The sequence below is a fragment of the Dromaius novaehollandiae genome, chromosome 1 (assembly GCF_036370855.1).
Source record: "Dromaius novaehollandiae isolate bDroNov1 chromosome 1, bDroNov1.hap1, whole genome shotgun sequence".
NCBI lineage: Eukaryota > Metazoa > Chordata > Aves > Casuariiformes > Dromaiidae > Dromaius > Dromaius novaehollandiae.
In genome coordinates this window covers 156,633,265-156,647,039 of record NC_088098.1, presented here as the reverse complement: position 1 = coordinate 156,647,039, position 13,775 = coordinate 156,633,265, and the positions used below count along the sequence as shown (strand labels likewise).

The window sequence follows — 13,775 nt, the reverse complement described above, 5'->3', positions numbered from 1 at the left end:
ATAGAAGTAGGACTACAGTATTCAATGTCATATTTAGTTAAGTGTTGGAAATAGCTTAACCGTATGAGATCTGGTTATGTCGTGGGAGCACTCAGAAGCTTAGTGTGCTTCTGAGCTCCAGGACGTCGATCCAGTGGGATTGATTTAGTTAAAACAGATGTCTGCTAGCCACTCTAACTCTCCTTTTTGGCAAGGAGATGCTTCAAATATAGGTATCTGTAGTGGTTCAGATGAATCATGGCCTGAACTCCATGTTTTTCTCCATGGGCTATGAAGGAAGCCCATAATGGCTAGCTGAGGTATAGATGTCTGCTACATAGGATTCAGTTCAGTTTAAGGTTATGGTATTTACATTTACAGGTCTATAAGTAGGTGCCTACACATGAGCTTAGGTGTCTAAGTTCCTACTACAGTTAGTAGAGTTCTAGGCAATGCTGTCAGTACAGATACAAACACTTAAACAACCTTAAATTTATTCTTTGCCCCTGTTTCATTGCTTTGGCATGTTACCATTCTTCTTGTCTCAGTATCAGAAGAAAGTTGCGATACTTAAAGAATTAGCGAAAGAAGATTGGGAGGCCTTCTGATCCAATGTCCTGCCAAAACATGGCCAACTTAGGGTAGCTTGGGTTGCTTAGGGCCGTGTTCAGTCAAGTTCTGAGTATCTCCAAAGTTGGGGATTTCACAACCGCTCTGGCCTCATGTTCCAATACTGAAACATCCTCATGGAGATTTTTTTCTTTTTTTCTTATAGTCATCTGGAATTTTCTTTATTGCAACTTATGATTGTTATCCTTTCATTGTTTACCTCTGAGGAGTGTCTCACTCCAGAGGTGAAATGGAAATATTGGGAAGTGTACAAAGGCTTTGCGTTTTTAGTACTTACCCTGTTTTGTTCTGTGCTTGGTGGGTTATTGGGATCATTGAGAATCCACCTGGAACCTTTCATTAACCTCTATTTAGAGTAATATCAGCATTTTGCTTTAAGGGAAAGTTTTATTTGTTAATGCTGTTTTAAAAACATCACATTTTGAATTAACTGGTAACATATTTGAAAGGCACAATTTGTTGTGTCTTAAGTTTTAAATAATATTCCATTTGTTTTTGGAGACAGAATGTTCTACTGTAGAAGTGTGGCAGCAAAACACTGATTGCGGCATATGATCCTTATGCTTCCTTTTCTTCCTTTAGGCTATTTTTAAATATTTAATGCTTTGAAGATTTTGTTTTTTTCTTTTTTTTTTTACTTCATTTCTTGATATTTAGTTTCATTGTGGATTAAATGACTTATAAACTAGAAGTGAGTGACACATATTTCTTGTTTCCATCTTTGACATGTGGCAGGATGTGACAAATTCATTGTGTAAATTGTTTCCAAAAAAGAGGAGTTCTCTTTTACCCTCCAAGATCTTAGGCTTCCTCTTTCAGTAGGATAATTGTGCGTTCTGAGAACATCAGCTTTGTTATTTAATCTTAGAAAACAATATCTGAGTTTTTTTAGTTTGCTTTTCTTTTTTGAGAGCTGTCAAAGTATCCTACACATTGGAAAACTAAACAGTCTTGCTTGTCTATTGTATAATGGCAGTTTATGCACTATCAAATTATTACAAAAATAAAAGGAAATCTGTTGTGAATTTTTTTTGAAAGAATGCCTATATTTAAATAATTTACCTACTGGAAGATAAATTTCTTTTTTTTCACCCGGAGTATGACTCAGGTGTTGAAAAAATGCTTACTACTGTACTGCAGAGGTTCTTTTTTTTTTTTTTTTTTTTTTTTTTTAAGCAATTAACTTTCCATGCAGTGAACTAATTTAAAGTAGCTGATTAAAGTTTATTGACCTTTGATGATAATAGAGATTTCATGTGCTTAATCAAAATCTTTTATAGAATTCCAAGCTGTGTGAGTAATGGATATGTTTTGTTCTGTGAATATTAAGGGGATCGTGTTTAACTCTCTAAGATCTTCAATGTAAAATATGTAGAGCCAAAATCACGTACAAGTCCTACCTACTTAAGTAGTTTAATATGGTTTAAACTGTTAAAATATTGTCCAGATTTTGCAAAAATACACCACAGTCCATTAAAATTTGTACAAAGGATTAAAGATAAATGAGCTATAAGACTAAGGAAATACAGTAATCTACCATTTGAGAGTAATAAACATCCAAAAAGTTATTATGGTTTAAAAATTGAAATAATTTGAAGTATTTCATGAAATCTGGTCATGTCTTTTTCAGCACTCTGGCACTTTTTATGAGAATAAAATCAATATGAAAATCCCAGTTACGTGTGGGATCCCAGTTTTGATCAATTATGTTACTTGATTGCTTTTAATTTAAAAAAAAGTTAAGAAATCATGTGCCAAAATACGCTAACACTGAGGTTGTGTTTAAAAAAAAGAAAAGAAAAGAAAAAAACTATTAATCCTATAAGAGGAAAGAATTATCCTGTATTATTTCTTCAGTGCCTTCAAGAAAAGCAATTGTTATAGATCAATCACATTTGATTAAAAAGAAATTCTTTAGACTTTCATATCTAAGGATCCAAAAGGCTTTTTATAGACAGTAATGAGTTATTGCTAAGATACTACGATAAGAAATGACTAAAATGTCAACACATTCAGATTGTTAGCCCTAAAGCTTAGTGAACTTCAGCTAAAAGTTATTCTCCTGATTATTTTTTTCTATTTTAGAACAATATTCAAAGTGATCCTGATTTCTTCTTATAAATTTTCTGTTGAAAATATTGATGCAGTAGGTTGATAGAAAAGCAGCCAACCAAAACCAAACAACTTCAGGGCAGTTCAGAACTTTTCAATCTGATTTTTACTGATTAGGGTAGACCTACAAGTACGATTATGGCACATAAAGATCTGTCTAGCTTCTGGGTAGAGGTTGATTAATTGATGATAGGGGTTACATGATGCTGTTGCTTGTGAAAACATGGGACCAAACTAGCTGTTTCACTTCCAGTCCTATGCATCAAGCACACAGAAAATGTGACACATGGAAAATGTCATCGTCGAGAATGCACATCTGTCTTCCTCTGGCCTTGGTGTTTTCTGATGCAAGCTTGAACAGGCCACCTTAGATTTTTTTTATTTTCTAACTTGTGGATATTTGACTTTGAAGGCAGATGCTAGAAATGGGCATACCCTCAACTAATAAGCTTTGCAGAAATCTGAAAAAGTGTGAAGAACCCCTGAAACTGGGGATGTGCTTTCAGTATCCTTTCAGAGAACTTACTGATGAGTAATCTATTTTTATTAGCATCAAAAATAAAATATCAGTGTTGATGAAATTCATAAAACTATAATCTTTACATAGTTAGGAGAAGGTTATCCTAAAAAAAAGTTATCCTGTGGGAGTGCACCCACAGGCTCTGCAGCCTGTTCCCCAGAGGTCTCGATGGTGCAGCCATGTAACCTGGGAGCAGATGGCTGGGAAAACAGCTAAGTCGTGAGAAAGAGAAACCTTGTCATAATCATAATCTTTCACTCATCCATTGGCTCAGGAGCCACATTTAAGCTCGGATCCTTGTGTGAGCTGTGTCAGAGCCCAGCCTTCTACCTTGCTGATCCTGACCTTGACCCACTGACTTGAATTTCTGGCTCCACCTCTGTTTTGCTGCTCAGCTCCTGGCTCTGCTGCCCGTGTTGAGCAGCCTGCTTTTACTGCTGCCTCACAAAAATGTCCAAGCATAACACATTAAGAACCTGTGGAAAAATACCGAGTATAGAAATAATACTCTATGTGCTGAGCTCATTTCAGACATCATACTTTTGACAACTGACCAGAGATGGCGATATCCTTGTTTTGCTTCTCTGTTCTAATATTAATATTAGAAAAGACTAAAGAGACAAACAAAATGTAAGACATATCCACAGATGAATATTTTACTATTTAGCCTTGATGTTGTGCCAGTGTGTTAAAATAAATTGCAAAAATTATTTTTCTCATCATACAAAATAAGAAGAGACAGAGTTCACTCAGCTAATTTTTAGCTAAAAGGGCCGTGAACATCATTCTCATAGAGGAGAGGAAAAAAACCCAGCATGTTTCACTAGAGAAGGAGGATTATCACTTTGATATCTGCCTGAGGAGGAGACAGGAATTTCATTCCTGATTGATAGCATTCTTTCTCAGAGTAGAGAGAAATAGACTAAGCATCCTTCACTTGCTTTTATAACGTATTTAATGATAGCTTTAAGGACAAGCAAACATATAAAACCGAACAACAGCAATCAGTAATGACTGACTTTGCACTGAATATTGGAATTAGAGCTATAGGCCTCAGCATTTTTTCAAGTTTACATTTTTTTGCAGATACTTATAGATCTTGCTGAAATGGATTTGTTCAGATGCTGAACTTTGAAAATCATATGCGCATAATGCTAAGTGATATAGACAAGTGCTACTAAACAATGTAATTTCACAAAGCTATTATCCTTTATGAAGCTATCTAGTAAGCTTCCAGTAAAGTTGTTCTCAAAGTTTATGCATCTAAAGCTGGATAAAGTTGTAGCTACAAATAACATAAGTATTTTTTTCTCACTGATTATTTGTGAACATGTCTATTTTATAGTGTGCAGCAGAGGAGAAAAACAGACATCATAAACCATGGCACCCCTGGAATTAAGTAGTACAGCGTATGCATGACAAGCTCATCACCCTTGGGGTGAAAGGAGCCTTGCTACCGTTACAGCTCTGGGCAGGAAGGGCAGGTATAAGCAGGGAAAGAGAATAATTTAATAAGAGGGAGAATTGGCTTATTTAATGCATATTTGTGTTTTTAAGACAAGATGGTATTGACCTCTCCTAAAAACTATTACACCCGCTAGGGAATGAGATGTGCAAGTTAAAAAAAAAAAAAAAAAAGTGGCTGCTGGGTGTGTGCAAATCGGTGTTTAACAAAGAATGCTGGAGTATAGTGGTTTGTACTGGGTACCAAAACAGGGTAGTCCCCTTGCAGGTGGAGAGACTCCATGATTACTAGACATTTCTGAAGAAAATATTCTCAGTTCTGTTTGCCATGTATTTCTTTACCACTATAACTTCCTGAAAGCTACTCGCCCCTTTTTATCCAAGGTTTTTACACTCCTCTGGTCTGTCACTTTTATAATCATATGCCAAAGAGGGTGAGATAGCCAAAGGTCATGAATGGCCGTGTCAGGTGTTTTTCATAAGCAGTGAGAAAGGCTACAGTCTCTAGATTTTAGGTTATGCCCCTGTCTGTCATCAGCACTGATACTCATCACCAAATGTTGTGCCATGCAGGATCACTACTTTTTTAACTATTCCTTTTCCTCCCCATTTCCAACAGGGATTTGAAAGCATTTAGGTCTTGTTCTGATTTTACAGGGTATTTGGAGTGTATTTTCCATCCTGTGCCTTCTTTTTGACTTTCCTTTTCTTCTTAATGTGAATCTGTTCCCATAGTACATGCCAATTTTATTTTCTTCCTCTGTTTATTCATGCTGGCTCTCGTCCCATTTAAACTGAATATCTAGGCCGTATTTTCCCTTTGAAAAGCAACATGAAGGTCACTCTTTGATTTAGCCAGCAAGAGTTACTGTATGAGTAATGTTTTGTTATACCATCCAAATACATGAAAAGCAGCACTCCCTGGGGAGGGAGAGAGGACTCTCCGGAATTACAAACTTGATTAACAGTGAGGCAGTTAATTGGCAAGGTCTCCTTGTCCAAGTCTCATAGAATGGTACATGTGTATGCCTGATAAAGCTGGTAAGCAGTTCCTCACTGGAGAAGCCTTCACACTAAAATCTAAAATTTCCCAAGTTCTTGGAATTAAAAACTACAAATTTAAGATTGCAATTTAGATTATTTTTGCATGGTTTTCAATGCATCATTCTGTATTCTAAACAGGCAGAGAAAAGGGGACTCTATTGTCTCAGTAGCATTTCAAAAAACTCCCAAATAACGTCTGTGGGACATGTCACTGTGGTAACACACTTACCAGACAGTTTCTGCTATTTGTGTGATGAAATCACACAAATATCATTCCTTCATACAACTATTATTTAAAACTAGTGAAGCCATGTTAAGGTTCACGTAGACTGCACTTTTTTTGCTACGTGCATAGCATTGTTTATGCATCTTCTCTGAGTTGATGGATATATAATTTATGATAGAACACACAAAGCAATTGATGCAGCTCAACTCTTTTCCTGATTCCTCCTTCGGTGTGAGCAAAGTTAAACTGTCAGTAGCAGAGGTGGGTTTTTTTTGTTTTGTTTTGTTTTTTTTGACACATAAAGAAAATGCCGAAGTTCTATAAAATGCATTTTGCAGGGTGTAAGGATCAGTATTTCATTACTAGTGTAAGAGTACCTTGATATTTTAATCCTCTGAGCCTGCCAAGGATAAGTTCATAGTAGGTTGCTGGAAAAAGCTGAGTTTGAGTGGCCTTGGTAGGACTCTGCCCTCAACCTTTAGCACTTAACAAATTTTAAATGAGATGTGACAATTTAACAGACATGATGTAACTGTGTTTGAATGACAATCTTTCTTTCCAGGGAAAGTCAAGGAGTGGTATTTTGAACTTATGAACTACAAATTTGTTTCCATTTCTGAGTGTTTGAGACATTATTGACACCCAGAAGATGTACTATATTAATTTCCACCTGATACCCCTCTCTTTGAAAAACTAAACTCTTTACAGTTGCTTACTGGAGAAATCAAGTGGAAGAAAAACTGACATAAATTCAGTCAGTATTACTTAGAAATTGCCTTCCTCATTAGGTATAAAATTATACATATATTTTTCACCTTTAATCTTTCTTACTTGACAACATTAGAAAGAGATTTATCATGGCCAGTCAATTTTCACTTTAATTTCAGGCTGTTCAGGCTGTCTATGTAATGTGTTTAACAAATGGTAGAAGCACCTAAAGTGAATGCTACAAATGACAACTAATATTTTTGGTGCATAAAGCCACTCACACCAAATAGTATTTTGGAAATTTAAACTTATGCACTTGAGAGAGTTCCCTCACCAGGTCAAGACTGCTAATCTATCGATTTATTCTTGCAAAAAGCAGGACAAAGAGAGAAACAAAAAATAAAAAGATGTAATTGATGTCATGTGGTATCATTTTTTTTACAATAATTTGTAAATGTCATAAGGTGATTTTAAGCCATTATTCTGAAATGTAATGAAGGTGCAGAAAACTTGATCTAGTCTGGCAAAATGAATACATTGATCCTTAGGAGTCAGAAATTCATGTGAAGTCAACATTGTGTTTCAGAGTAGTAACTGTCAATTCAACAGTATGTTAGCAAATCCTGCTTTTTCTTATGCAAAATTTTATGTTAGGGCACTCACAGAGTCTCATTGGCTTCTATGGAACCAATTAAAGTTAGAAAAACAATTTAAATTAGAAAAGCGTGGACAAAGAAGCTGCACTGAATATTACTCATGAGTGCATACTATTGTATGTTCAATGTCCCTGGTTCCCAAACTGACCAGATTGTGAGCCAGGTTGAATCGGGCTGAAACAGGCGAATTTGAAAAACAGGGAGTGGGAGCAAGGTGCACCTGGTTCTTGCAGCTCTCTGTCATGGAGGGGCAGATACCCAGCACCTGGTCCTGTCAGTATTACTATGTAATGTCAAATTTTGCTCAAGGCTGTCATTTTTATCATCTTTTCAGTTGATTTTAGAATGGTGTTACATTATCCAGAATTCAGTGGCGTAAGTAATTTTAGATTTTACAAATGAAAATAATACCGTAATGTCTTCCTAAGAGTAAGCAGCAGCCTTTTCTTCCGTACCAGCTACTATGGCCATGTTCATGAAGATGACTATAGTTCCAGCATACTTATTGCAGAAAAAAACATTGTTATGCTGACATCCGGTATTCCCGCCCCAAAAAAGGCAGGTGGAGGACAGCAACAAAACCTGGAAACCAACTCTAAGAAACAGGGAGTTGAAAAGATAAGAACAAAGGGGATCTATTTCACCCCAGCTCTCCTAAAAGAGTGCTACATCATGTTGTACTCATGCCAGCATTAAAGTATTAATTCAAAGCATTGTGTTAGTAGCATTTTACAGTGCTAACCTGCTTGTTAGTACTGTGGCTGCTACTAAAATAATACTGTATTTTGGGAGCTCCACATCTGGTGTTCTTCAGGGCTCCATGCCACGTGCCAACCTCATGCTAGAAGAGATGTTTCATGAGGCTGGACTGAGCAAATGAATGACCGAAAAAAGAAGAGGGAGTTCTGTTTCTTGGCAAAGATATCATTTAAAAATCCTATGGAAAACATGAAGAACTAACCCTCTGACTCTTGTGGTGAAAGAAATACTAAAAGTTTTGGGTGGTGATCTAATTGAAGCTATAAATACATATATATCTGAAGTCTGAACTGCATTTACCTGAAAGATCACAGGTTCCAGCCCAAATACAGAAAACAGTTTCTTAATATACCGATCTCATTTTCTCTAGCTTAGCTTTATATTTATGTTTTACATTTTTTATCATTTAATGCCATTTAGTATCATTTAGGTGACAGGTGTGAAAATACAGGAATACGTAGCCACAGACACAGTGTTCACGCTCTCAACACTTCACCTCAGAGTCAAAGAAACTCTTTGACGTGCTGCATGCAAATAAATTTCAGAATGTAAGGCATTGTATAGAGTAGGATATTGGAAAATGAATGGGATTTTTTGCTGAACTACATATAATATACTCATATATACCATGTCTGGGATAGCTTAAAACTAGGAGACTTTAAACACACTTTTACCTTGAAACTTGCTTCAATTGTTTTAACAGGGTAAAAAAATACAAAAATCATTGAAGAGAAAATGTAAAATAAATTGGTCACACAAAATATTTAGGTTGCATACAAATCATTTGTCACTCGTCTTAAGCTGACTGACAAATGTAGAAGAGAACTAAGAACTCATTTATTCATACGGTTTTGGTTAAGTCATGGACAAGACAGTGAGGAAGGGTTTTTATACTCAAGTTACATTTCTATATATGGATGTAAATTACCACTGGAAGCTACGAGCTGGAGAATAAATTTTGGCTAGATATTCTGATGAAGCCATGGCCGGTAGCTAATTTAACCACTTTGCAATTTTATTGTACCCTCCGTTTCTAACTTTAAATCTCTTCAGACTGGAGACTATGCTTCCTTTTGGTTAGAGGCTGCCTTGCTTATCTTCCATTTAAAGCTGTTCTTTGACAAGTGTTTCTTTCAATAGCAATGCTGATGCAAGTCATCCCAGGCACTTCATTCCTTTCATTCCCTCCCATTTGTTCCTGCTTCCACACCACATTTTCACTTGTTTACAGAGCCTTGCAATGGTCCAGGCCCCAAATTAATCCTATTGAAAAATAACCTAGGTGGATAAAAAGCTGTTGATTTTTAACGTCGTTTGCTTCACTTCTCAATCTCTCAAGCAGTAGAGCTGACACATTTTAGAGATTGGTCTGGGTGCTGTGATATATACATGGGGGCGAAAGAACGGAGCCAAAAATAATATTCATTAAATAAGCTTGGAGTGGCTTCCTTCAAGTGCTTAATTCTTTTTCCATTTGCAGCTATTTTACATGTCACAGCCCTAGTGGATTTAATCATATTACAACTGCTTTACCTACAACTGCTGTTGCAAGTAAGTAGTGAATCAGGCACATGTATTTGGAATTGCTGACTGACGTTAAATGATGTACGTAGTGACTGATAAATAATGATATGTGTAAGCTTGTTGGTAAATACAAGTGGCAAACGTTCTACAAATGTATACTGAAGTCTGATTAAGCTGTTGATTAAGCTGTTGATTAAGCTTTTACAAACCCAGAAAACAAAATCATTTATGTATTCTTTCCTGATGAACGAAGTAGTAGAAGGTTTTAGCCTTTTTTTTTTTTTTTCCATGCAGGTGTAGATCTCAATTTGTTGCGCCAGATGAAGATACAGAGACCTATGACAATGCTTATGGATGTCCGACAACTCATATCAAGTGGGGGAAATGTGAATCAAAAGAATGATGAAGGAGTTACGCTGGTGAGAGACAATATGTAATGATCAGAGTTTCAGCCCTGTGAATATGCATGTGTTTCAGCTGTGTACCTGTAAGCATATTTGCAAGTGTGGATGCAAGACAATCCACCAAGCTAGCAGGGTCTGCTGATATGAAGAGAAATGTAAGAATGCAAGATTTTGGTCCTCATCTGGCCTTTTGAAAATAGCTATATGTCAATATCCTGTCCTGATTTTTAAAAGCCTGTTGCAGCATCTGTGTTATAATGACAACTTTTTTATTCTTAGCTCTAATTTTATTTTAAAAAAGTACACTGAATATACACCTCAAAAATTAATAGCAAGAAAAAGTATTGTGCAGTGTAATTTAAAACTAGAGCAGATGTTTATGATCCCTGGTATTCTGTTTAACAGATGTCCTCAAACTTCATTGAGTGATTCTTATTTTAAGCTTGTGTTTTCTGGCTGAGCTAGGAGGTATCCCACGTTGATTAAATGTAATGAGGCATCCAACATATCTGTGGATAAAATATTCACTCTTCAAAATTTGCGTATTATTTCTAGTCACTGGGTCTCATTGTACTTTTTTATGCTTTTTCTTTTCTCTTTTTTTCAGGATTGCTATTTTTTCAGCTGTTGAGTCATCTTAAAATTAGTTATTTTTTTCCTAAATTGTGTACATCTGTGAAATGTTCTCTCTGCAAAAAAAATCTTCACTGTTGTTATACATCAGTAAATGCTCATCAGTAGCATCCAGATGTTGAATCCTTTTCTTTTTGTTCCTTTGCTTTTTTTCTGAAAGTACAAAATTAAAATAATTAAAAAGGCAAGTGTTACTGAACCATTGCATTTATGCTGGATTAAATCCAATGATACTGAGTTAATGCTCCGAATCATTAGTATTTAATAGGACATTTTTAAAACCTGTGGAGCTGTTAAATAGCAAACTGAAAAAATGAGCAGCCTCATATCTGGGGTTATTGAATCCAGATACTAGTTGTGTCCACACTGAAAGTTACGACTTTTGGAGTGGCCAAACTGTAGTAAAAAACAGGAGCAAGGAGTGGGAGAAAAAGCAATAAGGCAACTTTAATTTATTTCATTAAAGCATTGATTTAACTTTAAGTTTCCTGGTACATTTAAGGTAAGCTGCTAACTCAACACTAAAATGCAAGTTTTTTGCATTCTACTTTGCTCTTACTGCTATTTCAGTCTGAATTGGCTTAGTTAAACTGAGTTAAGAACTTACATAATTATCGCTGTATAAAACTTCTTTGGTGTTTAGCTGGAATAGTTGAAATACGTGACTGAAACAGTATAACTACTGCATATATCAGGAAAAATCATTTTGGATAGCTTACTTTTTTTGTTGCTTGCTTGGTGGAATGTGGACAAAGGGGATGTTTTTGTGTGAATGGGTTTAGTGTTGAACTTTGATTTCTGAACTTCTTTCACAGTCTTGCAACAAGTAGCTACAGAGTGGATCATTTTGCTTTTGTTGGAGATTTCTATTATGTGAAACTTTTGTCTTACAAACTGGTGGGAAATCCAGAGTTTGTTAGGCTGCTCTGTCTCTATTCATTGGTGTGGAGTCAGCCAGTCTGCGATAGCTGTATGTGTATCGAAGGGTTCTGGGAATACGTTTTTGTTGCTCTAAATCTAACTGTACAGAGACAACAACAAAAATACTAGTTTTAAGTAACAAATGATTTTTTTTTAACTCCTGGTAGACTCTAAGTTGATAAAGTGTATGGCTGGAATATTGTTATATGTGGAACCCTACCAAAAACTAGAAGTCTGTTTCTATAATCCTATTGATTGAAATTCATCGTCTGTTTTTCACTAAATAATACTGTTGTTTTGTGTGCTTTTGCTCTTTACTGAGTGTAATCAATTGAATATATTTTATATTCCCTGAATATTCTTCTTTTTTGAAGGTGGACTGTAAGCCTTATTAAGAACCTCGACACAAGTAGATTCTTTATCTTATAACAATTAGGTGTACTGAGCAGATAAACTTATCAACGCAAGCTGTATCAAACCCATTGTCAATTTCTCAGAGCAACCTGGCACAGAGGTATCCTCAGAGCAATCTAACTGTTTTTTAAATAGTAAGTTCACACTGCTAAGCAGCAGATTAAATACTGTGGAGCTGGAAAAGGTGCTGCAAGTCCCAAACAGGGAGCAGCAAATAGGAAAGAATGTTTAGTTCATCTTATTTCTCAGATGGATGTTCTATACTGTTTTGGTATATCTCTGGATAACCTGTACCAGCGGTACAAACATAAAGTACTTTGTGGTGGCAAACTCTGAGGAGAGTGGCACTGAAGCCTGCTTCTTCCCCCTCAGATGTTTATTCTCCGTAGGTCACAACCAACCTCCTCTTCATGAAAGCTACATGATCTGAGTCCATGTGTAAATTAGGATGAATAAGATCAAAAATTGATGTCCAGAAGTATATATGCACATGTTGTCCTGTATACATAGTATATACGCATACGTACAGATAAAGAAAGATACATGGCAAAAATGTTTTTATGAGAAACTTTCTAGTGAAAATTTTTTTCTAGAAGAGATAGTTCAGTCATAAAATGTCTTTTGTCCTGTGAAATTTTAAACTGCTTTAAAATAGCAGTTATCAAATTGATGTTTCAATAGAAAATGTAATTTCTTTCCTTAAAAACAAAAAGCTGGAGCTAAATGGAATTAGGAGAAAAAAGTATGTTTGTTTGTACACTTGAAATGAGAACATTTATAGTGTAAAGAATTGGTGTTCTTCCCCCCCCCACACACCTTTTCCCTCCCTGCACACGTTTCCCATTCCATTTTTGATAAAGAATTGCTTCTCATTGGGAAAACTTTCTAGAGTAAAATTTTTTATGAGCTGTGTATTTCGTTCCTCTGAATCAAGAATGTTCAAAAGGAATTCTGTGCATACTTTGCAGATGCAGCTCAACCAGAAGTAACTGGCAAATAATATCTGGGACTCATTTTTTGGAGTCTCCTATTCTTATGGTTACTCTGGGACTACTCAAATCTAGGAACAGGTTTATTGCAAGACCTTTTTTTTCCATTGGCCATCCACTCCAGTTCTCAAAAAAACCTGTTACTCTGTTTCTTCAGGTACTGTTGCTTCAAGGAAAAAAAACATACAGTTATCTATTGGATATCTCCTACCTGAGTCAGAAGGCATGCATTGCAGTTTCTTACCTTGTAACCTCAGTCCTCCATTTCTGCAAACTTATTGAAGCCTGTTCTTACTGACCTTGTGAGAGCTGATTCCTTGTAACTGTGGAAGAGCAATTATATTGTGCTGATTTCCAAATGCAAATTTTGTCCCCTTTGCTCCCAGAAGCAGAGGGAATATTTGGAATCATAGCAGAGATCCATGAGAAAATAAATACCCCCAAGCTGTAAGCTGAATGGTTCAGGACTGACTCAACACACTTATTCACAATAAATATGAAACAGTTTCCACCAAGAACCCCCAGGGACAAATTTTCCCTGATGTAAGATTTTTTAATTTCATTTTCCTCTTTTACTTGATTTACTAGAGTAAATAAAGAACTTTTATTGCCCTATAATGCATGTGTTTCTGTATGCTTGGTTTGTGTGTTGCTCTTCACAATCCTCTTTGGCTTTTTATTTATATTAGTTTTATATTTATATTACATATTTGTTGTTTTATTTATATTTATTATATATATTGCTATTTAAATTATTTCAATCCTATTCTATAGATACCATCTGTAGTGTGT

The 13,775-nt window shown here is 35.7% G+C and overlaps 1 protein-coding gene across 3 annotated transcripts in view; it reads left to right on the top strand.

Annotated features, from left to right (window-relative positions):
• MYO16 (myosin XVI) overlaps positions 1 to 13,775 on the top strand; it is a 385,095-nt gene that overhangs the window by 157,793 nt on the left and 213,527 nt on the right. For all 3 annotated transcript variants that reach the window (XM_064504083.1, XM_026102455.2, XM_026102457.2), the window contains one exon: positions 9,917 to 10,041. In XM_064504083.1, coding sequence (XP_064360153.1) covers positions 9,917 to 10,041 — 125 coding nt within the window. The remainder of the gene's footprint in view (positions 1 to 9,916; positions 10,042 to 13,775) is intronic.